Source organism: Rhinolophus sinicus, linkage group LG06 (genome assembly GCF_036562045.2).
Source record: "Rhinolophus sinicus isolate RSC01 linkage group LG06, ASM3656204v1, whole genome shotgun sequence".
Classification (NCBI taxonomy): Eukaryota; Metazoa; Chordata; class Mammalia; order Chiroptera; family Rhinolophidae; genus Rhinolophus; species Rhinolophus sinicus.
Genome location: NC_133756.1, coordinates 82815142 through 82839550, shown reverse-complemented (window position 1 = coordinate 82839550; position 24409 = coordinate 82815142). Strand labels below are relative to the sequence as shown.

At 36.6% G+C, this 24409-nt stretch overlaps 1 protein-coding gene across 3 annotated transcripts in view; it reads right to left on the bottom strand.

Annotated features, from left to right (window-relative positions):
- Nucleotides 1-24409, bottom strand: part of SIK3 (SIK family kinase 3) — a 244763-nt gene that overhangs the window by 99435 nt on the left and 120919 nt on the right. For all 3 annotated transcript variants that reach the window (XR_012497380.1, XM_019713625.2, XM_019713626.2), the window contains exons 2-3: nucleotides 19662-19778; nucleotides 16386-16449 (exon numbers count right to left, since the gene is read on the bottom strand). Coding sequence is in view for 2 of the 3 variants with exons in the window: in XM_019713625.2 (XP_019569184.2) it covers nucleotides 16386-16449; nucleotides 19662-19778 (181 nt within the window). In the remaining variant the exon portion in view is untranslated. The remainder of the gene's footprint in view (nucleotides 1-16385; nucleotides 16450-19661; nucleotides 19779-24409) is intronic.

Below are 24409 nucleotides of genomic sequence, written 5' to 3'. Positions count from 1 at the left end.
TCATCCTTAACTCTCAGGTGATGATGGAACCTCCTGCTTCAAATAGAAAATTAGACAAAAGGCATGAAGTACCTTACTTCACTTTTTTCTAACTAAGAAACAACCTACAGCCACTACATCCTTCACCTTCTTCTATCCTTCTTGTGCAAAGACAATTCCTAGCAACTATGCTCATAGCTAATCACCGCTTCTTCCTGGATCTGGCTATATAGGTTCTCTTTTCCATATCAATTATAGTCAAACTCATCTTGTTCACTACTATATCCTTAACCTCACCCTATAATCAAATCTCATATTTAAACAAAACCAACGTCCCCCTTGTTAAGTGTGACAGAATCTGAGATTTTACCCTACTTGCAAGCTAACAATTTAATAGGACATAGTTGCATGGATGCTGGCAGAAGACACGAGACGCCAGATCAAAGATAAAGGACTTTGGTATTTAGGGTAGAACAAGCAGCGTGAGCATCAAATATTTGCTTCAGTTTTGCCAAGTCCTGATTCCCACAGGGTGATGTGAAGGGGGCCAGGTGACACCTGCACATACAGTTGGGTGCATTATAGGAGAGGGACCCTGAGCTGAGGGAATCCAAATCTTTTATAATAGGAATAATTAGATTTATCCTTTAGCTCCAGAGGGAGAAGCTATCTCTGTCTTCCAAGGCTGTTCACTATGCAAGCATCCCTGAAGAGGTAGCCTGGAACAAAGGTAAGTCATTACCTTGCTAGCAAGACATGAAGAAATGTAACACTTATGAAGAATTCTCCCCAACTCCCTGCTTCCTGCTCTAGCTACTGTCTTTCCATTCTGTCTACATGTCTTTTGTTCAGAGCTATGTTTCTTAAAATACTAGCCTACTTAATGCCTCCACATATTGAACATACTGTAATCTAGCTTCCCTCATTCCACTGATATTTCCCTTCCCAAAGTCACAAATGATGTCCTAGTTGCCATTTGCAAACCTTTATTTTATTTCACCTCTTTGGAGCAACTAAACGCTTGATCACTTCCTTCCAAAACTCTCTCCTTCTCTGACTGCTCTTTTAACATTGCTTTTCTCTCACCCATCTTTTTCTCTATACTTACCTTGAATGATACCTACTCCTGTTTTTAAAGGCTACCTATATGTTAGTAACTACCAAACCTAGCCAAACTCCGATATTTTCTATATACCGCTAGCTGGATATTCCAGACACCTAAAATGCCTATGCCATTCTCATTCCCTACTCACACTCCCCACCCAAATTATTCATTTTCCCTCTTTAAATCTGCTGTTCCTCCTTTAATATCCTACCTATATTGGTAGCACTGTAATCAATCCAAAAACTCATTTCTAGATCAGGAATGGGCAAACTATAGCTCATGGGCCAAATTCTGCCTACTACCTGTTTTTCTTTTTTTCAATAGCACCTTAATTTAGATATAATTCACATACCATAAAGTTCAACATTTTAAAAGGAAAAATTCGGGGTTTTTTAGTATATTCACAGTGTTGCCTGTTTTTGTAAATAAAGTTTTGTTGGAACACAGCCATGCTAGTCATGTACATGTTGCCTAGGGCTGCTTTCAGTGCAGTACGACAGCAGAGCTGAGTAGTTTTGCACAGAGAACATATGGCCTATAAAGCCTAAAATATTTACTATCTTGGCCTTTAGAAAAAACTGTTTGTCAACCTTTATCCTAGATTGCTTCATCTCTGTCGACTCCCATATTCACTATTACCAAATCCTGTAATATTGCACTTCCTAAATTATAGTAAAAGTTATTATAAACTGTCTAAATACTTCCTAAAGAACAGTGAGAACTACCACTGAGAGCTTACTATAAATATTGTAAGCATTTTTATTTTTTAAAACAACTTTTAAAAAATTGAGATATAATGAACATGGCATAAATTAACTAAAGTGTACAATTCAGTGGTTTTAATATATTCACTATGTTGTGCAATTATCAGCACTACCTAGTCTAGAATATTTCCATCACCCTAAAAAGAAACTCTGTACCAATAAGCAGTTAGTCCTAGTTCTCCCCCACCCCCAGCCCCTGGTAACCACAAATCTACCTTCTGTCTCTATAGAGTTCACATGTCATATAAACGGAGTCACAATATGTGGCCTTTTCTGTCTGGCTTCTTTCACATAACATGTTTCCTAGGTCCATCCATGCTGTAGCATGTATCAATAGTTCATCCCTTTTTACCACAGAATATTCTATTATATGGAGAGACCACATTTTGCTTATCCATTCCTCAGTTGATAGACATTTGGCTTGTTTCAACTTTTTAGCTATTATGAATGCTGCTAAAAAGCATGTTCTATAATTTTTTGTATGGACTAAGTATTTTACAAACACATAATCCTTACAACAACCCTTTGAGATAAGTGATAGCATCATCATTATTACTATTATTATCATCATTACCTTCATTTTAAAGATGGAAACACTTAAGGCAGTAAGATTTAAGAACTCATCCAAGGTAGGAAGTGGTGCAGGTAGAATTTGAATCACGAAGTCTGACTCTATCCATATTCTTAACGACTAACAAGGTTGCCTTGTTTAACTATAACCCATTTTCTCTGTCGTCATTACAACTACTTATCAGACCCTCCTCAGCTCTCATCTGTTTTACTGCAGTAGCCTTCTAACTGCTCTCCCACACTCTAGTCTCATCTCCCTCAAATTATTGCCACCAAGTACTCTTTCTAAATCGTAAGTTGAACTGTGTCCTGGCTTTTTTTTAAAGCCCTTCTATGGCACACTATCATCTAGCAGTGGATCAATCTTTTAGTGGCCAGATTCATTTATGTAGATGAAATCTTATGTGGAAAGCCAGTAGGCACTTTAGGTATAAAAGCAGAGATGCTCTTGTTGAATAGGAGGGGAAAAATGGCGGTTGGCTGAATGTTTTTGTGAGGAAAGCATAATCTCTTAGCCCTGCCTCATACACCTACCTCCTAAGAGAAGGCATTGTAGACTTTTCTAAAGAATCTTTAGAATTTTTAGAATAATCTGAGAAACCACCAGCCTATCACTTAATCCTCTAAGAAATTAGTTCTAGTTCCCTGAATATATCAGGTTATTTCAATGATTTATAGAGTCTTCACATGTTTCCCACCAGAAAACTCACTTCTACTCTGCAAACTTCTCACACTTGAAAACATTATTTCCTTTAGAAAGCCTTCTTTAACACACTCCTTATTCCAACAATTGCAAATATTGCTCACCATCTTTATCACATTCCAACTACTGATGTCCTTTGTACAATATAGTACTCAAAAATGAAGACAATTTCCAGATATGGTGTGACTGCCACGAAGGTTAAAATTGCAACAACTCTCTCAGCAAATCTGAAACTGAGTTTGGAATTAAGCAGCCAACTACTATCCAAAGCAGTTTTGTGTTTTAATCTGCCAACAACACAAGACAAAGTTCCCATCCAGTAACCTTTACAACTAGAACAGAAACTTCCAAGTACCGTAATTCATCACTTCAAAAAACCTTAAAAAACTCTGGATGAAACCTGCCATCTATGTTCTTCACTCTTATATCTCAACGGCCAAGTACTGCTAACAAACAACCCATAAAATAAGCCACAAGTGGAGTCCAACAAAGTTAAGGCCTCCAACAACTGCTAGCGTATCATTGCTGCCTATCAGTCTGTCAACTTGTTCCCCACCATCAATTTCTTTCATTTCATAAGCATGTTGTACAAGTTTTTGCACGGACTAAGCATTTTACAAACACATAATCCTTACAACCCTTTGAGATAAGTAATAGCACCATCATCATCATCATCGTCATCACCATTATCTTCATTTTAAAGATGTGGACACTTAAGGCAGTGAGATTTAAGAACTCAACCAATGTCACAAAGGTAGGAAGTGGTGGAGGTAGGATTTGAATCTGCTATTGCAAGATCTCATCTCAGCATATAAATTGTTTTCCTACTTCTCAAAAATTAGTATTAGGTAGTCAGACTCTCAACTTTAATCCCCCAAACATCAATCTCACACAAGTACTTCTGCAAACTTACCAGCCTTCAACTGTATCCCCACCTTCATCCTTTCTAGTTCACCCGACTAATCCCTTTACTTGTGCACTAAAATGTAACCCCTTGTAGCGCCTTAAAAAATGCTCCATTACATTTCATTCTCTCCCTCATGTCCACGTTTCCTCTGTACTCCTCGTTCTTTTCCCTCCACATAAACTATAGGCTTATACCAAATATACAATAAAAAGACAACACATATTCAACCCTTCTAGCTATTCCTTCCCATCATAGTCAAGTTTCTGAAGAGTCATTTAAACCACTGGCCTTCAAAGTAGGGTACTGATCTTTATCTTGGTGGTTGCTCTAGGGGTTATAATTAGCCTCCTAATTTATCACAATCTACTTCAAATTCATACTGACTTGACTCTGGTAAAATGCAGCAACTTTATGCCAATGTAACTCTTATTTCCTCAGCCTTCCTTTATGTACTTATTACATCAATACATGTTAGAAATCCAGAAATAAAGTGCAATAATTACTTCTCTAAACCATTGTATGTCTTTTTAAGAAATTAAGAGAAGAAAAGGGGGAAAGTGTATTTACGTAGTCTTTTATTTCCTACATACTCATCTTTTCTGACTTTCTTCATTTCCTTCTGTGGACATGAGTTACCATTGGGTGTAATTTCCTTTCAGCCTGAGCACTTCCGTTAGGAATGTCTTGTATAGCAGGTCTGGTTATAAGAAATTCTCTCACTCTGGTTCTCTTACAATATCTTTATTTTGCCTTCATTTTTGAAGGATAGTTTTGGTAGATACAGAATTTATGATTCACAGTTTACTTCAGAATTTTAAATATGCTAATCTACTGCTTTCTGGCCTCTCCTTTTTTCTGATAAGAACTCAGCTATAAATCATATTGTTGTTACCCTGTATGTGATGAGTCATTTTTCTCTTGCTGCTCTCAAAATTCTCTTTTTCTTTTAGCAAATTGACAATGATGTGTCTAGTTGTAGATCTCTGTGTTTATCATAACTTAGATTCTTTGAGCTTCTTGAAAATCTAAATTAATGTTTTATGATACACTAAAGTATTTTTTCTGTCCCTTTCTCTTTCTCTTCTCCTTCTGGAATTCCCATTACAAATATGTTGGTATACTTGATAGTATACTTGCCTGACCTGTCTCTGATTTTTTTCCCCCCCAATTATTTTTTCTCTGTTCTTCAGATTGGATTGTTTTTATTGATATTTCTTCAAGTTTGCCGGTTCTTTCTTCTGCCATGTCAAATTTGCTACTGAATTCATTTAGTGATTTTTTTTTTTTTCATTTCGGTTATTCTACTTTTCAACTCCAGAATTTCCATTTTGCTCTTTTTATAGTTTCTATTTCCTAACTGATTCCCTATTTGTTAAGGCATTGTCATCATATTTCTATCAGTTATTTACACATGATTTCTTTGTCTGAACAAATTGTTTGAACTAATTTATAATAATTGCTATGAAGTTTTTGCTAAAATATCCAGAACCACTCAAAGAAAGTTTCTATTGATTACTTTTCTTACTGAGTATGGATCACATGTTCCTGGAATTTTTCTTTAACATACTATAGTGTTCTTTTTATAAAACTGAGTATCACAAATAATATATTTAAACAATTCTGGATTATGCTTTTTTTCTCCCTGAGGATGATTGTTGCTTTTCTCCTGTGTTTTCTTCTGTTTTTTACAAACTTTCTTGGAAATAATTTGAGAATCTGTATCCTTGTGGTATGTAGCCATTGATTACTCGGCTATATATTTCTTTTAATTCTCCCCCCCTCCCCGCCCCGATTCAAGCCGTTGTTCTCAGTCTAGTTGTGGAAGACACAGCTCCCTGGCCCACGCGGGTATTCTGAGCATTGCACTCCACCCGGCTGAGGCAGTTAATTGCTGGCCGTTGGTCAGCCATGCACAGCAGCTTATGCTAGCTGCCAGCCACTCACGCTGGCTGCCGGGCTCTCAGGGCAGCACACGGTATCCCACAGCAGCTCAGCTCCAGGTCGAGCCACTGTTCACAATCTTAGCTGTAGAGGGCGCAGCTCCCTGGCCCACGTGGGAATCGTACCAGTGACCTCGGCATTAGGAGCACGGTGCTCCAACCACAGGAGCCACCTGGCCGCCCCGTTTCTTTTCATTCTTATTTGTATTTTTTCACCTGGCTTCTCTGAGGTCATCCCTATGTCTACATCAATCAGTAGTCAAACCAAAAGACTTTTCACCCTCTGCTGACAAATCTGTCGGTAGGTTGAAGAGTGCATTCAAAGTTCAGAAAGTTTCAAAGTCAGCCTCAGATTTTACTCTTTGCTGGGTCCTCTCAAGATTTCCTAGTGGATGCCAGTCCCCCAGTAAGCCAGAGATGAATGGAGAACTGATTTTATTCTGTTGTGGTTCTCTCATTAACAGGATCTTCCTATTAAATTTCTTGCTACTCAACCATTCTGCTGCTTGTCCCTACCAAGACCGTAAGTTCTAGCTATCAAGGCTATAAGCCTTCCACATTCGTTTCCTAACAAACTTGCTACCAAACTGACAACATGACTAGGCATGGGTTTTTTGGTCTTCCCTTACAAATTTAGTAGGCTGCCTCTGGCCAACAAAGCTGCTGGTTTTAAGGCTAGCCAACCTTGATCACATTATACTTACCCTTGGGGAAGTGAGGGGAAGAGTGTAGGGGTTCCAGCAAAAATGCCAAAGACTCCCACTCTTCTCATCACAAATTGAAAGATTTTCAGGAATTAAAGCTTCTCAATTTGATATCTGCCATTGGTTCATTTTCAGAGCCCTAAATGGCTGTTTTTGACAATTTTGTCCATCTTATATTTGCTCTTTAGGAAAAAGATTTGCCAACTTCTTTACTCTGTTATTGCCAGAATTCCCATCACTTCTATTTATCTTATCGTGTATATATTTTAAAATGCAGTCAGTATATTATACATACATAACACTTGTTTATATACATATATTTGAATAAATTTGAGTGCACAGTTTAAAAGGTAGTATATTAATACATTATATGATCACGTTTAGAAAACACTGGTAAAACTTTCAATTTCCCCTTCCTCACTATGTACTCACACCTCACCCCACTGCATTCTGATTTCTGTTCTTGTTACATCAGTAAAACCGATCTCTTTAACAGCACTGAGAACATCTTTGTCACAAAGACAGAGGCCACCTTTCAGCCCTTATCACATTTGACTTTTCTATAGCTTTTAAAACTGCTCTTTTTTTGAAATTCCTATTTTCCTTGTTTTTTCTAATACCACAATCTTATTTCATCAACAGCAGCTTTTTCATATACTTCAGGGCCTTACTTTCAACTTAAATACTGACGGTACTAAGGGTTTCATCCTTACGCCTATCCTTTTCTGCATTACCCCATATTGATTACTAAGTACCATCTATCTGCTCATGGAAACAATATTCCTGGGCTCCATTTTATCTCTGATTTCCAGACTAAGATATCCAATCATTTAATGGACAATTTTCATCTAACTGGTGCCTCAAACTCAGTATTGTCTAAAACAACACAGTTCATCCAATTTGTTTTAGCCCTGGCATTCTCCATCTCAGTAAATGATACTACCACTCATACCAATAAGAGGGTCAGAGATCTAAAAATCGTCTTAATATCCTCCTACTCATTTTCCTTTACCTAGCACTGTGACTTTCAAAAAGTTTAGTAACCCATTGATATGCTTAATTAATCTAAAATTTTAGGAATATTGATGAATTCTTTTGCATAAGCAATGATGGAATAAAAAACCTTGAGGGGAGAAGATGGAGTCATTATTATATAAGTAGATGAAATGCTAATTTATAAATATTAGTTCTGTAATCAAGCAATTGTCTGTGCCTAAATCTCACGGTAATAATACTCTTCTAAGAAAATCTGTCTTACCCTTTCTTTCCATGGGTATTTAGTAACAGGAGGGTAAAAAATACTTCATATTAAGATTGTTTTGCTGCTATGTCCATGACCTAAATTTCCAAAACAGAAACTTGGCTTGTATTTGTAATAAAAAAAATCCTCCCAGAAACACTTAGCTGAAGTCCTTTTGTATTTGGAAGAACTGATTCTTCAACCCAGGGAACGGGAAAGAACATGTGCTCTGGAGTCAGAGTCCTTGCGTTAAATCTCAGCTCTATCACTGATTAATTATATGAACTGAGGCAAATTTTTTAGCTTCCTTGAACCTCAATTTTTTTGTAAAATGATGACAAAAATCTATATTACAAGATTACTGTGAAGGCACTACTTTACTTCAATACCTCATCATTCTCAAATATGATTGTACAGCTTCCTAACTAGTTTTGGTATATTCCATCCCAATTCTTCCTCATATGGCAATGCTTAAAGATAAAATTCAATTCTTTTACACAGTGGTTCACTCATTCATTCACTCATTCATTCAATAAACAGTTACTGATCATTTCCCTCAGTAAATATTTGAGTCTAACAGTATAAACTGGAGAGCAAGAAGAGACATAGGGATACAATGGTGAGCAAAAAGAAACATGACCACTAAACTTGCTGAGTTTGTTGTCTGGTGCAGACAGAAACCATCAAACAATTACAAAAATAAATGTAAAACTACAACTTATGTAAGTACTACTAAGAAAGGATATAGTGTAATGAGGATGTGATAGGGGATTTTTGAAGTCAGAACTCACACAAAGCCCTTTACTATTGAGCCTTTCCTATCTTACCAGCCTCATTTCCGGCCATTTTCTTACATGCAGCCTATATTTAAACCATACTAAACAACTTAAGAAATGTAAAATATCCCATGTTCTCATCCTGAAATCTTTTGAACGTGCTACAGCACACCTTGCTCCCACCTACTTACTTCCAGCAAATGTCCCAAGATTGCAGTTCTTGCGCTACACCTTTAAAGCCTTTACCACACGATGTTAATATTAATCACCTGATCAGGTTGGTGTCTGCCAGTTCTGCCACCTAGTAAGTGATTATCCCCCTTATAAATGATTACTATGTTATTGGAAGATATTCTGAGATTATGCCAAAATCCTGTCCTCATCTGTATTAGTTTCCTTGGGCTGCCAAAACAAATGGTCACAAAGTTGGTAGCTTTAAAAAACTGTAATTTATTCACTCAGTTCAGGAAGCAAGAAATCAGGTATAGGCAGGGCCCTGCTCTATCTGTAGGCTCTATGGGAGAATCTTTTCTATGCCTCTTTTCACTTTTGGTGGCTGCCATTTTTCCTTGACTTGTAGCTGCATCACTCCAATCTACTTTGTTCTTTCTCAAGACTGTTTTGGCTATTCTTGCAATTCCATATGTATTTTAGAATCAGTTTATTAATTTCTACAAAATGTCAGCTTAGATTCTGATGCTGATTGCATTGAATTTGTACATCAACTTGAGCAGTACTGCCATCTTATCAATGTTAACACTAAAATCTACAGATACGAGATGTTTTTCCAATGATTTAGATCCTCTTAAATTTCTTTCAACATTTTTTCGGACTTTTTTGTACTTTTCAGAGTATAAGATTTACACTTCTTTATTAAATTTATTCCTAAGTATTTTATTCTTTTTGATGCTATTGTAAACTGAATTGTTTTACATATTTCATTTTCAGATTGTTCACTGTTAGGAGTATAGAAATACAAGTAATTTGCATATATTGCTCTTGTACCCTGCCACCTTGCTAAAATCTTACATAGTTCTCATAGTTTTTTAGTGGATTCATTAGGATTTTCTATATATAAGATCATGCCATCTATGAACAGTTAATTTTACTTCTTCCTTTGCAATCTAGGTGCGTCTCCTTGCTGCCTAATTGCTGAGGCTAGGACCTCCAGTACAAAGTTTAAACAGAAGCCGAGAGAGATGAAATCTTTCTTATTCCTCGTCTGATGGGGAAAACATCTCGTCGTTCACCATTAAATATGAGGCTAGCTGTGGATTTTTCAGAGATCCTTTATTAGATTAAGGAAGTTTTCTTCTATTTCTAGTTTGTTAAATGTTTTTACCATTAAATGGTGTTGGAGTGTGACAAGTGATCTTTCTGCACCTATTGAGATGATCGTGACATTTGTTTTTTCTTTACTGATATGATGTATTACATTAATGGATTTTAGTTTGGTGAACCAACCTTGCAGTCCTAAGATAAATTCTGCTTGGTCATAGTGTACAATTATTTTTATATGTTGCTGGATTTCATTCATAAATGAATTTTGTTAAGAATTTTTGCATTCATAGTCATACAGATACTGGCCTGTAGTTTTTGTATGGTGTCTTCGTCTGGTATTGGTATTAGGTAATGCTGACCTCATAGAATTGGGAAGTGTTCCCTCCTCTTCTATTTTTTTAGGAGTTTGTGAAGAATTGATATTAGTTCTTTAATTTTTGGTAGAATTAAAGCAGTGATGCCATTTGGGTCTAACCTTTTCTTTATGGCAGTTTTTTTGATTGCTGCTTCAATCTCTTCACTTATCTATTCAGATTGTCTATTTTTTCTTGAGTCAGTTTCAATATTTTGTGTCTTTCTAGGAATTTGTCCATTTTATCTAAGTTAACCGATTTGTTTGTGTATACTTGTTCAGGTATTCCTTTATAATAATTTGTATTTCTTTAGGGTCAGTATTAATGTCCCCTTTTTCCTTTCTGACTCTAGTAATTTGAGCCTTTCTTTGTTCCTTGGTCCATCTAGCTAAAGATTTGTCAATTTTACTGAACTTTTCAAAGAACCACATTTTGGTTTCAATGATTTTTCTCTATTGTTTTTCTGTTCTCAATTTTACTAATTTCTGCTACAATATTTATTAATTTCCATCCTTCAGCTTGGTTTAGGTTTGGTTTGCTCTTCCTTTTCCAATGTCAAAGTAGTTGATCTTTCTTGTTATAGGCATTTTACAGCTATAAACTTCCCATAGGTTTTGATACGTTGTGTCTTTAGTTTCATTCATCTCAAAGTATTTTCTGAATTCACTTTGATTTCTTTTGACCCATTGCTTACTTTAAAGGTATTATTTAGTTTTCACATATTTATGAGTTCCCCAAATGTTTTCCTGTTATTCATTTCTAATTCCATTCTACAGTGGTTGCAAAATACATTTTATTTTTGTTAACTTTTAACACTTATGCAGGTTTGTTTTATGGCTTAGTAGTACATGGTCTTATCCTTGAGAATGTTCTGTGTGCACTTGAGAAGCATGTCTATTGTGTTGTTGAGTGCTCTATTGATGTCTATTATGTCCAGTTGATTTATAATGTTATTCAAGTCTTATTTTCCTTTTTGATCTTGCATTTAGTTTTTCTATCCAATATTGCAAATAGGGTATTGAAGCCTCCAACTATTATCTTTATTTCTCCCTTCATTTCTGTCAGTTTTTGTGTCATGTTTTGGTGCTCTATTATCAGACACATACGTTTATAACTGTTTCATTTTCCTACTGTATTGACCCTTTTATCATTATACAATGTCCCTCTTTATCCCTAGCAAGTAGAGAAAAGGTCTTTTTTGTTTTAAAGTTTATTCTGTCTGATATCAGCACAGCCAGTGCAGCTTTTGTTATGGCTGCTACTTGCATGATATATATGTTTTTCCATCCTTTTACAATTTCAGTCTATTTGTAGCTTTGAATTTAAATAACGTCTCCTGTGGACAACATACTGATGAATCATGTGTTTTTGTTTAGTCTAACAATCACTGCCTCTTTAGATTATTAGATCCATTTACACTTAATACTGATACAGTTGGAATTATGTCTACTATTTTCGTTTTTGTTTTCTATATATTTCATGCCTTTTTTTGTATAGCTCTATTTGTTTTACACCCTTCTATAGTATTTTTTAATAAACTTTACATCAATTAACGTTACAAACCCAACAACACACTGTTATAATTATTTCTTTACTATCTGTAGTGATTTCCTTGATCCAATGCAGTTTTTCTCACACATACCTCCTTTGTGCTGTTAGTGATAAGTACATTACACATACATTACATTACAGGCCTAACAATTCACTACGTATTATTTATATAATATATAATTTCATATAACTGATTTTTAAATAGGTTAAAAGAAGAAAGGAGAAAAGTATTGATCTCTTCTGTCTTTTATAATTACAATATTACCTTTATTGGTACTTCCTGTTTTTTGTGTGGACTTAAATTACCACCTTCAGGGTTTTCACCCTGAAGAACTTCCCTTAGTATTTCTTGTAAGGTGGGTCTGTCAGGACAGCAAATTCAGGTTTTGATTATCTGAAAAAGTATTTCACCTTCATTTTTGATGCAGGATTTTGGTTAATAGTTTGTTTTTGGGTTTTTTTGAGCACTTTAAAATGTCATACCATTGCCTTCTGGCCTCCATTGTTTCCGCTGGAAAATCCGCTGTTAATCTTACAGGGTTCCCTTTTAGTGACATATCATTTTTCTCTCCATGCTTTCAATAGTTTCTCCTTGTTTATAACTTTCACTATACGTACTATGATGTATAGGTTTGTGGGTCTCTTGGTGTTTAATCCTACTTAGATATTTTTGAGCTTCCTGGACCTACAGGTTTTTGTTTTTCAATAAATGTGTGAAGTTTACAGTCATTTCCTTGCATATTTTTTCCTGCTCCTTTTTCCTCTCTCCTCGGGTACTCCCAATATACATATGCTGTCACACTTGACAGTGTCCCACATTTCTCTGAGGCTCTATTCATTGTTATTAATTTGGTTTTCTCTCTAATCTTCACCTTGCATGTCTATTATCAAATTCACTTTTGCCAGTTCAAATCTACAGTAAGCCTCTTTAATGAATATTTTTATATCATTTATTTTACTTTTCAATTCCAAATTTCCATTTTATTCTTTTTTTAATAATTTCTATGTCTTCACTGATAGTCTCTATTTGGTATTATCATATCTTCATTTACTACTTTAATTGTGAGTTCCTTTGTTTCAGTGAATGTGTCATAATGGCTACTATAAAGTGTTTTTATGATAAATCTGATATCTGGTCTCTCTGACAGGCAGTTTCTGTGGCCTGCTTTTTTTCCAGTGTATGGGTCACACTTTCCTGTTTCTGTATATGCCTTGTAGTTTTTTTCTTATTGTTGGAAACTAGACATTTTAGATAATATGTTGGAGCACCTCTGGGTACTGGTATACTGCTACCCTTCTGGAGCATGTTATTGTTATTGCTTGTTTATTTGTTTAACGACTGGCTGAATGGTTTAAGTGAAGTTTATTCCCCCATACATAAGTGTTCAGCTTCCGATGCTGTTCCTCAAGGAGGCAGATTTGGTATATTTCACTTACCCTCAGATCACTGGATCACCAAAGTTTGGGTAGGGCTCTTTTCCAATCTTTCCTTGACCACACCCAGCTGTTAAACTCTAATAATTGCTGGCTGGTTGCTCTATTGTTTTCAACAATGCCCTGGGGCATAAATTGGTCTACAAACAATCCAATCAAATTCTGGTTCCTTTGAAGCAATAGTTTCTGAGATCAGTGTTTGATTTTTGTTCTGACTTCAGGAAATTTCTTGTGCATTATTCTCTGGTTCTCTCCAGCAAACTAGCTGGTCTACAGTTCAGCCTGTCTCTTGAATCTCCTCTTAAATGACTTTTACTACAACCTCTACTGTTCTTTAGGTGTCTTTAGATTTGAATTTCATTCTCTGTTGCAAATGAAGTTAGTTCCTTTGGGAAGAAATTAGGAGTTGTTTTATGGTATGTTTCTCCCTTTGGGCAAATTTCTGAGCCAGGGCTCTGAAGCTGGGTATGCAGACAATGGCAAAGTTCTTTCTGAGTGACACCCCCACTCTAGGAGCTAAGAACTCAGTGGAAGGAGAGGGGTTGCAGCCTGAGATCTTCCCAGCTTGCCTCTCTTGGGATGGAACCATCAACTTACAACCTGAGGCAAAAGTGATCTGAGCGCCAGTATTCTCAGCATGCCATACCCAAACTCCGTAAAGGGAGATGGGTGGAAGAAGGGAGTCCCCAGTCCTCAACTGCACTCACCCAGGACTTAGCAGTAGCAGCAGGTAGCTGGGGAAGAATGAGAAATGCTGATATCCGGTACCTCCGGGAAGAAAGCTGATAAGTTAGGGTGGTGGACTGTATTTAGACTACAGCAGTCCCGAGTGGAATCTCTACCTCACTGAGCGGGCAAGGGGGAAGGATGAAGCACTACTACTTTTAAAAGTCCAGACTCTCTCACTGCTTGTCAAATTTTTATAGATGTTTTTGAATAAATGTATATTTGCTGTTGACCCTTAGGACCATTTCCTGAAACTTTAAATGGCTGGGTATTTTTTTAAAAAAATCATTTTCACTGGGGAGTGGGTCAGTAGAGCTCCTCATGCTACCATGTTTCCCCGAAAATAAGACCTAGCCAGACAATCAGCTCTAACGCGTCTTTTGGAGCAAAAATTAATATAAGACCCAGTCTTATTTTACTATAAGACCGGGTACAATATAATATAATATATAATATAATATCGGGTTTTATATTAATTTTTGCTCCAAAAGACGCGTTAGAGCTGATTGTCCGGCTAGGTCTTATTTTCGGGGAAACAAGGTATTCTGCCAGAAGTTGATCTCCCGTTTGTTCTTTAACATGGAGGTGAAGAAAGCAAACTGCTAGGGCTCTATATATATTATCTCATTTAAGCTTTGCAACTGTGCAGCAGCTATTACAGATCTTACTTTTACAGACCATTATACTGAGTCCCAGAATCTAGTAACTTGCTCCAAGTAAAGCAGCAAAAGGTAGCAAAGATCTGATTCAAAAGCAAATCTGTCTCCAACACTCAGATTCCTAATTAAGCCCATTCTTTCACCCTTTATACAGATACTTTTAAAAATCGGAACTCGTGAGACAGTTATAGCCCTACGGCAGTCACAGTGACTTCTTAGGTAATACATCATTCTCTTCCTCATCTAGATCTTTTTAAATAATACTATAAAAAGTACTATTCTGTTTCCTCAAGCCTTGAGCTACATTCCCACAAAGAATCTATGACTAGGGAATTGTTATCTTTTCTGTACTTTTAAAAATCTGTTTACCTAAAAAGCAAAGTGGATCTGATGTGTATTATATTTGCTTTTTATTATTATTATGAACATTAAGATGACACGGCCTGTTTTCTTCCAAGATTAACATTGTGCATAATTACATATACAAAGCCAATTAAAATTATTATTAAGAAATAATGATGGGCGCGGCCAGTTAGCTCAGTTGGTTAGAGCGTGGTGCTAATAACACCAAGGTTGCCGGTTCGATTCCCACATGGGCCACTGTGAGCTGTGCGCTCCTTAAAAAAAAAAAAAGGAAAGAAAAAAGAAATAACAACACCTCTTTTAAAAAGGCTCAAACTTATCCTGAAGATTCTTAGATACAAAATGGTAAGATTTTGGGAGAATGTTTAACATACCAAAAAATCCAGTCACAACTGACCAATCCTTAATAAAAGATTCCACTTTAAAAGCAATTTCATGCCTGTAAATATATTTTAAATTAGTAAGTGCCAATATTTAAAAAATAGAAAAACTCATTACCACTCATATTTAAACCAAAACAAAACCCCCAAAATAAGCTACATAAATCTAAAGAATATAAGAACATTTCCCTGTAGCTACTTGCCAAAAGGAAAACAAAATTAAAAATAAAAAGACAAATTGAAAAATAAATTATTATTTTTTAAAAATGAAAAGACATGACAATCTAGATTTGAAAGTTTAGCCTTTACCTCTACTTGGCTCCACTTATTACTGTTACAAAAAAAAAGGGGGGGGGAGCAGTTTTTACTACCTGAAAAAGTCAGATTTCCTGGTAATAAATTCTCCTGTTTAATTCTGATGTTGTGTTCGAGAAAAAAAAAAAAGCTACGGAAAACAGAACCTCCAAAGTTACAAGAATCATCAAGGGAACCGTGAACACATGGTAAGGAATATAGTTACATGTTCTATTTAAACAAAGTTTAAAGAATGCATTAGGGTGAGACTGTTCCAAGTGGCTCTTTCTCACACAACAGAGGCCCACACACTTGTGGGAGTTCTGTCACACTTGGTAACCCCAGTTAGAGTCTGGCAATCAGACAGACCCTCAGTCACATATTCAGAAGGGATGTTTGTTCTTGGAGATCTTTAATCTCAACTGTTAACACCTGACTGAAATAAACAAAACACCTTTGCTAAGGAAATGAAGATGATGAAGAGATTTAAATAGGTGAGTCAAAAATAATTAAAATTACTTTGTTGATAGAAAATGACAGCCCTGAAGGACAGCATCAAGTGACAGCTGCTCAAGTGACAAAGGCATCGAACAGCTATTTTAGGTTTGCCATAGCGTGCTCAATAGCTGTTTAAAGAATGCAATAAATGTACTTACCAAATATTTCCCCTCCACTAGCATATTCTGTCACCAGATAAATCATCCGTTCTGTCTCCATAACCTGGTGCAAAGGCAGGAAAGTGACAGACTGTGACACAAATGACAGGCTCACATCATAGGAAGAGAAACTAATGACTCTTCTTGAAATATTAATAACCATTACTGCTTAAAGGAAACTTAAAACATTGGTGGGAGGGGATAGATACAAATGTTATTAAGATGAAAGGGGGAAAATAGGTATTCATCCGAGTTCTTAAAAGTAGGAAGTATTTACTGCTTGAGAGAAACAGTCCTTTTGTTGTTCCACGAAAACTCTGCACTCTCAAGTTCCACAAAACTGAGAATCAAGAATCTGCCAAGAACCAAAAAGTTCACATTTAACATTGATCACCTGAAGCTGAAAGTGTCCCCTCAAAACCTCCAACCAAAAAAAAAAAGCCATAGGGAAAAAAATGGGAATCACTCAAAAACAGCACAGAAATCAAATAATATATAAACTACTCATTTGTAGTTTGTCTTGGTCTCTATTTTGCTAATACTATATATTTCATATATAATTTTTATATATAATAAGTATATTTAATATATTATAATTGTAATTACATAAACATATAATTACGTAAACATAATTATTATATATAATAAAAATATATTTTGCTAATATTTAGCACTTTTTTTATTAGTTGTAGTGTGTCAGTCCTTTTTTCCTTTCTACCTTTTTCATTCAGTCCTTTCTTCCTTTTTATCTTTTTCATTAAATATTTTTAAAGTAATATGAGTATATACGCTCATTATAAACATTTTAAATACCTAGTATATGAACAAAAGACCAAAGGTTTTCCTCTTCCCAACCCCCTCTGTTTTATTCCCAGAGGAAACACTGTTAATAGCTTATTCTGTATCATTCTAGGACAGTGCTGTCCAATAGAAATATAATGAGCCTCATACATGATTTTAACTTTTCTAGTAGCCACATTAAAAAGTTAAAAAAAGTCAAATTAATATTAATAAAAAATTTTATTTATCCCCATGTCCAAAATATTATTTCAAAGTAGTTTAAATTGTAAACTGCTTCAGTTTTTACATTCAAATTAATTTAAATAAAATTAAAACTTCAGTTCCTCATTCACTCCAGCCATATTTTAATATGAATAACCAGCCATGTGTGGCTAGTGGTGATCATATTAGGCAATATAGCTCTAGACTTTCACTACACTCACAGCTAATTATTTTAAGTTATTTCCCAGTTTCTTTATCTTTAACATCTTTACACATTAATACCATATAACAATACTATGTATTATGTTATAATAGTAATCTATCTCTTCTTTTCAATGGTTTCATGGTACTCCATTATATAAGTGCACATTAATTTCCCAATCTAATAATTGTATCATTCTTTTTTACTCTTTGATTTTTAAAAACTCTACATATACTGGTGATATTAACCCATTATTTGTTATATGTATTGCTTCCATGCTCTCTCTATATGTTGATTTATATAACAAAAAGTGCTCTAAATATATGCATGTTCAGAAAAAATATAAAAGAAAAAACAAATGTGATACTGTATATGTACACTTTGGTACCCCCAGGCCTTTCACTGATTGAAATATTCTTTTATTATTAAATTTTTCAGGAGTTCAAAAACTTTTCTATATAGTTTCCTGTATTTGGCTCATTCTATAAACCTGAGGAGACTGAAGCTTTGGCAAATGACCTGAAAATTACCTGATATTATATGAAGACAATCTGACAGCCATTCACCTTAGCAGCTTAGAATCTCCAATTAACAATACCAGCTGCCAGAGAGCAAAATTAAAGCTTAAAAGAGGGCATTGTTCAAAGCCAGGGCTTTAAGTATGGAAATTCTTACAGGCTAATGAAATTTTGGGAAAGTAAGGTAAACTTGCAGAATTCAGTTATTATGTTAATACCTATAAGTTAACTTCTTGAGAAAGGTCAGCCTAAGAAGCCATACAATTATTTAAAGATGATTTATTTTAAAAAGTGAGATCAAGAAGTTTACTCAGTCTATAAGGATAGGAAGGAAGCAAAGGTGAGACACCTCTGAGTTGCAGATACAGGTCTTGAGGCAACATCAGAAAGCTTTCAGAGGTTTGCTTCTGGGGCACAATGTGGGTGCGGTTCAACACAATTTAGTCTGATAAATTTCAACAAGTCTGCTCCTGCTGATCTAATTCATTTCATTTTGTGAGCAGCTGATGCCAGAGTTGAGCCCTAAGGCTGTAGCCTTAACCACACATACTAATATCATGACATGCTTTCTTTTCCATAAAACTGAATGACTATGAGAGCTTGCCTGTTGTGCCCTGGATGTGCTTTCTCCACGTCTGGGCTAGTAACTATTTACTGCAGACTAACAGCAGCACATGAACAGAGTGGGTGACCACTTCCTGCAGATCTAGGTGATAGCTGTTCTGGTAGAAAGCAATGAGTAAGACTGGCTCTATGCAGACGCACAGCTTGTGGCTGCCAACACAGTGCAATTTGAGAAGCACCCCCAAAGCCCCACCTCTCCCAAAATATCTCTTCCACCACCATGGCAAGATCCTCCCCTCCTTTCTGGCTTGAAATTCCAGCCATTAGATTTACTGCTTTTGCAGTAAGGCTAGGGAATCATGTTTGATTATGGCATGGAATACGCATGTTTCTTGTAAAGGTAAGAAAACTAGATTAGAAACCTCTTCCATTACACAAACTGAAATCTCTTGGCTATCAAAATAATCAAATGCTACCTTGGAAAACTGAAAACTAAGTCAGGACAGGACCCTACTAGAATAGAAAGGAGGTAGGTTCTGACTGATGCAAGAGGCCATCTTAAAATGTCCTTTGCCATCATAATTCATAATGTTATCACAGAAATTAGTATTTAAATAATGTTATGTTTGTCTCTAGCTTTTCATCTCTCAAAATCCTATACCTTTTGAGTTTCGCATTCTGTTTTAAGACTCTGACCTAAATAAATAAGTTCTCATCATCTTCCGAATATTCTTTTTGTGTTAATTCTCGCTAAGAATGGCATCAGAGTTTTAAAAAACACATTAGAAACATCTATGTGGGTAAGGTAAACCTTAGTGATAAATAGCCAGAGTAAACATGAGTACTGAGTTGGGGGAATACAGGGGTGGGGGAAACAGTAGAGTGAACATATGAACACAGAAATAAAACAAAGTTGCAGATGTTCACCCACCCACCTTTCCTCAAAGGCTGTTTTCTTGTTGCCACACACTACACCAGTGGTGACCCTACCTGGTAAAGCCTGATGATATGCGGGTGGCAAAGCATCTTCATAATTTGAACTTCCCGGAAAATCTTCTTCAAGTTCTCTTCGTCAAGCTGGGTCTTGTCTATGATCTTAATAGCAACCTGGTAACACAGGAAGAAAAATTACTCTGATGCATTATTAAAAGCAGTTTACTAAGGAAAATAAAATCCACTTTAAGACATTATATTTCACAAAATACAAGCTGCCAGTATTTTATTTACAGAATGTCAATGAAGAAAATGAATATACCCTTTTTAAAAAACAGGAAATGGAATTTTAGCAAGTTGGTCTCAAAGGAACAGACTCTAAAAGCTAGTGGGTCTTCTGCCATTTCTTAAATTTACTCCTACAGTAAAACCCCACGACAAAATACTTCATTGCTCCACAGATGTGGTTACAATCTGGGCAGATCAAGTTTTGGTGCAAAGAACGGTATGTAGGACCTCTGATTAAGACAAGAAAGAAGCTTAGGCCGGCCCGGTGGCTCAGGCGGTTGGAGCTCCGTGCTCCTAACTCCAAAGGCTGCCAGTTCAATTCCCACATGAGCCAGTGCGCGCTCAACCACAAGGTTGCCGGTTCAACTCCTTGAGTCCCACAAGGGATGCTGGGCTGCGCCCCCTGCAACTAAGATTGAACACGGCACCTTGAGCTGAGCTGCCTTCTGGATGGCTCAGTTGGTTGGAGCGTGTCCTCTCAACCACAAGGTTGCCAGTTCGATTCCTTGACACCCGCAAGGGATGGTAGGCAGCGCCCCCTGCAACTAGCAACGGCAACTGGACCTGGAGCTGAGCTGCACCCTCCACAACTAAGACTGAAAGGACAACAACTTGAAGCTGAACGGCACCCTCCACAACTAAGATTGAAAGGACAACAACTTGACTTGAAAAAAAGTCCTGGAAGTACACATTGTTCCCCAATAAAGTCCTGTTCCCTTTCCCCAATAAAAATCTTAAAAAAAGAAAAAAAGAGACAAGAAGATTATATTGTAAGTACATGATGACTTGGTAAAGTTCAACCAGAAATTCCAAAGGTGCATCCCACATCTCACCAGGGGCTTGTATAACTAACTCAGTAATGGTGGTGGTGGTGGCGGTGGCGGCAGCAGCAGTTACCAGGTACTGAACATTTACTGTGTTAGGCATAATTCTTAGTGCTTTGCAAGTATTAACTCATTTAAACCTCACAATACCCCCATATTATTATTAACCTTGTTCTATAAATATAGAGACTGAGACACAGATTAAGAAATTTACCCAAGATAAAGTAACTTACATTTGCATGTAGCAGATCCAGGATTAAAGCTCAGGAGGCTTGCTTTAGAGTCAAATTCTTAATGCTACAGCTATAAAAATCTGAAGGTCTTTCTGTACGGTATATACACAGCTACAGCATAAAACATCTTTTCATTTTGCTCACTGTTCTTAAGATACCCAACAACACATATATTTTAAAACAGAATGAAAGATGAAGGACTTTTTAAAAAATCTACTAAATCTAAACTTCCTCTTTATTTTTAGTGAAATACTCAAAGTATTGTGGTGCCCCAAAACATTTCTATATGTCAGTTTCAATTAATCAATATGTAATCAACGAATATTAGCTAGATGAAGGAGCAGGACTAGATAAATTCTAGCCACTTTCAATTTTAAAAACTCTGATTCTATACGCTGGAAGAGGTAAAGAAAGCTTATTGAAGAAAGAAAGAAAAACCAGGAAAGCAAAATGTGATAAATAAAGCCCAGAGAAATAAAGACTGTGGAGCTACACACAGCAGATGATTCAAATGTATGATGACCAGCATAAAAGTAATTTAGTTTGTAGTTATTTCAGATGTTAGAATGAGGACTAATGGGAGACAGGGACAAGGACACACATCTCAGCTCCCTTCAAAGAGCATCTAAGCCCTGCCTAAAGACGGAATGCGATAAAATGAGCGGGGTGTAGCTTGCGCTACAAAGATTCCTCAGACACAGCCTTCACTCCAAGGAGCTCACAATACAGTAGGGGAAGAAATATGTGAAACAGACAACAGGACAGTGTTGGAAATACAATCAATAAAGCTCTGTACAGGTAAAATGGTAGAACAGAGGACAGAGTATGATCTTCACCTGGGGGGAAAAGTAGACATGGGGGAAAACTTCACAAAGGTCTAACTTGAGAAGAGAAAGAATTGGAATAGGCAGGAAAGAGGGTAGAAAATTTTATGAGAATAGCAGGATCATTAACAAATCTCACCAGCTGTTTGCTCGCCTATAAAAAGTCTTGAACCCTGTGACCCCTGACCACTCCTATTTGTACTTCTCCTCATCCCTGTGCCAAATCACATACAAGACTTTTAACTCTGGCAATTGGTCTGGCATCTGCACCTGGTTCTCTAAGAAGAGTCCCCAAAACAAACAAACAAACAAATCACAATCACAGTATATAATGTCCTTTCAGAGAATAGATATCTGGTTCTTAATAGTAGTTAATTATTTATAAAATCTTACACATGAATAGCTTATTATAGTTTACAGAGTACTTTTGTATATCTAACAAGCTTAGAAACTTGCAGACATATGCCCGTAGCAGAGCATTTCCCAACTGGTGTGCTGGAAATAGGTTACAGGTGTACCCAAGGCTGTGGGGTAGGTGACAGTGGATTACCTCCGGTCTCAAGGAACCTCATTTGTTAACCCCAGAGAAAATAGGATCATTTTCTATGTGTGCCACTATGCACAAAAGGTTGGGAAGCACTATAGGATTTGTTGATCAACTGTCCAACGATTGGGCCTGAAACCCCCTATCCTGCTCATGCGGATGGCACAGAAGAAGTAACGGGTTGTGGGGTGGAGGAATGAGGGCTTGCAATGCATTTGACCAGAGTTTTGCACTTTTCCACCCCCAAGAGAGTTTGAGTCGCACTGTAATTGGGAGGGTCATACAGTGGGGCCTCCTGAGTCACAGTGGACTCATTCTGAATTTCATGTGCATTCTGAAGCAACAGGACTTTCATAAAGGTAAAGAGAAAAACAAACCTAATTACCTATGAGAACAAAGTTGGCTATTAAGATCTTATAACATATATTATATACTTAATAAATATTTTCAATTTAATAAAGATAGTGGTCTAGTATCTAGAATGAAGTTTTACATTTCATAACAAGTATATCTAACATCACATAAAGGGAACATGGTTCTACATACTGAAATGTATCTTTTCAGGGAAAACTGTATTAAGTATAATCTGTTCTTAGAAGGTGGACACAGAAAGGTTTTATAAACATCAAATTCCTGTGTACTCTTCAGTGAGATTCAAGATTCCACAAGACACGGAGAAGTGAAGCTCTGCCCAGCAGCTCAACATAGTGTCAAAAGGAAGGACTCTGGTGTCCAGCTGCCTGAGTTCAAAATCTTAGAATTGTCTCTTAATGTATAACCCTGAGCAAATTATTTAATTTTTCTAAGGCTCCTCATCTGTAAAATGTGGGCAACAAGGGAACTTACATTGAAGGTTGCTGAGGAGTAACTAAGCACGCAGCCTGCTCAGTATAATGCCTGGCATGTGGCAGACACACAATAGACATGCATTACAGGACTGCTATTATTTACTTGACTTTTCTAGAATCAAGCCTTGAACTTCAGGCATTCCTTGGTGAGGATTAGATTTGCGTCACTAAGCAACATAATCCAGTACCTGAGACACATCAATTCCTGAACTCAGGCGTGGAGTTGGAGGGACAAGAAGCAAAATAGCTAACAATCTGTGGGCAGCATTCAGAACCAACCAGCTGCTTCCAGCTGATGTGGAAGAACATGGAAGGAATGGAGCTGGGAAAAAATGCATTCAATTTAGGAAAGTCAAACTGGGCCACAGGCTGGAACCCACAGCAACACCTGATCCTGAGGACTGTGCCAGAGACACAGTGGTCTGCTTCTTCATGGCAGGCCAGGCTCCCTTCCAGCCATAGGAACTAGCGAACACCAGAAAGGAGGACACTTTAGTGCCACTTGGCACATGTGCCTGTTAGAGCGACTTAACAGAGAAAGCAACTTCTGAAAGCTCAGCTCCTACTTTGGCTGCAAACTGAAAAGTGGAGGTATCTAAAAAGCAGAAAAACACCAATGAAACAGAAAGACTACCAAGTCAGACAGATGGCAAGCTGGTATGATTATTTTGAGAATAACTGTAGAGATCAAAGGATCATGAATTTTTATTGCTACAGATTATCAGAGGATACATCATAAAGGTTTTTAGCTTACACACCAGTCGCTTGAAAATTAAATGTATCCATAGCAAAAGGTAAATTGGTAGGTAAATAGAAGATAAACTCTCAAACAATGTATTTGGATTGGTGTTGAAAATCTATTAATCACATATTTGCACTTCACATATGAAAAGCATAACAAGGAAACACCCAACACATCACCAAAAGACCATACACGTATATTCCTCAAGTTTGCCCGTTCGACCAGTACATAGAATTCTTTTATCTTGCAAAGAGCATGACTAGTGAATTGACACTAATATTAATTAAACATGGCATGTATCAAATACGCTGCTAAACAGCTACAGATTGTGGGAATCCTTAAGAATTTCCCTACCCAAGATATTTCCATTCAACAAACTCTCCTTTTAAAATTGGCATGGGGAAAAATAAATAAATAAAGTCAGATTATGCCAAATTTAAAGTCACAGTTCTTTATTATTCATTCTACAAGGGGGAAAAAAATGACCATTTCCCCCTTACTT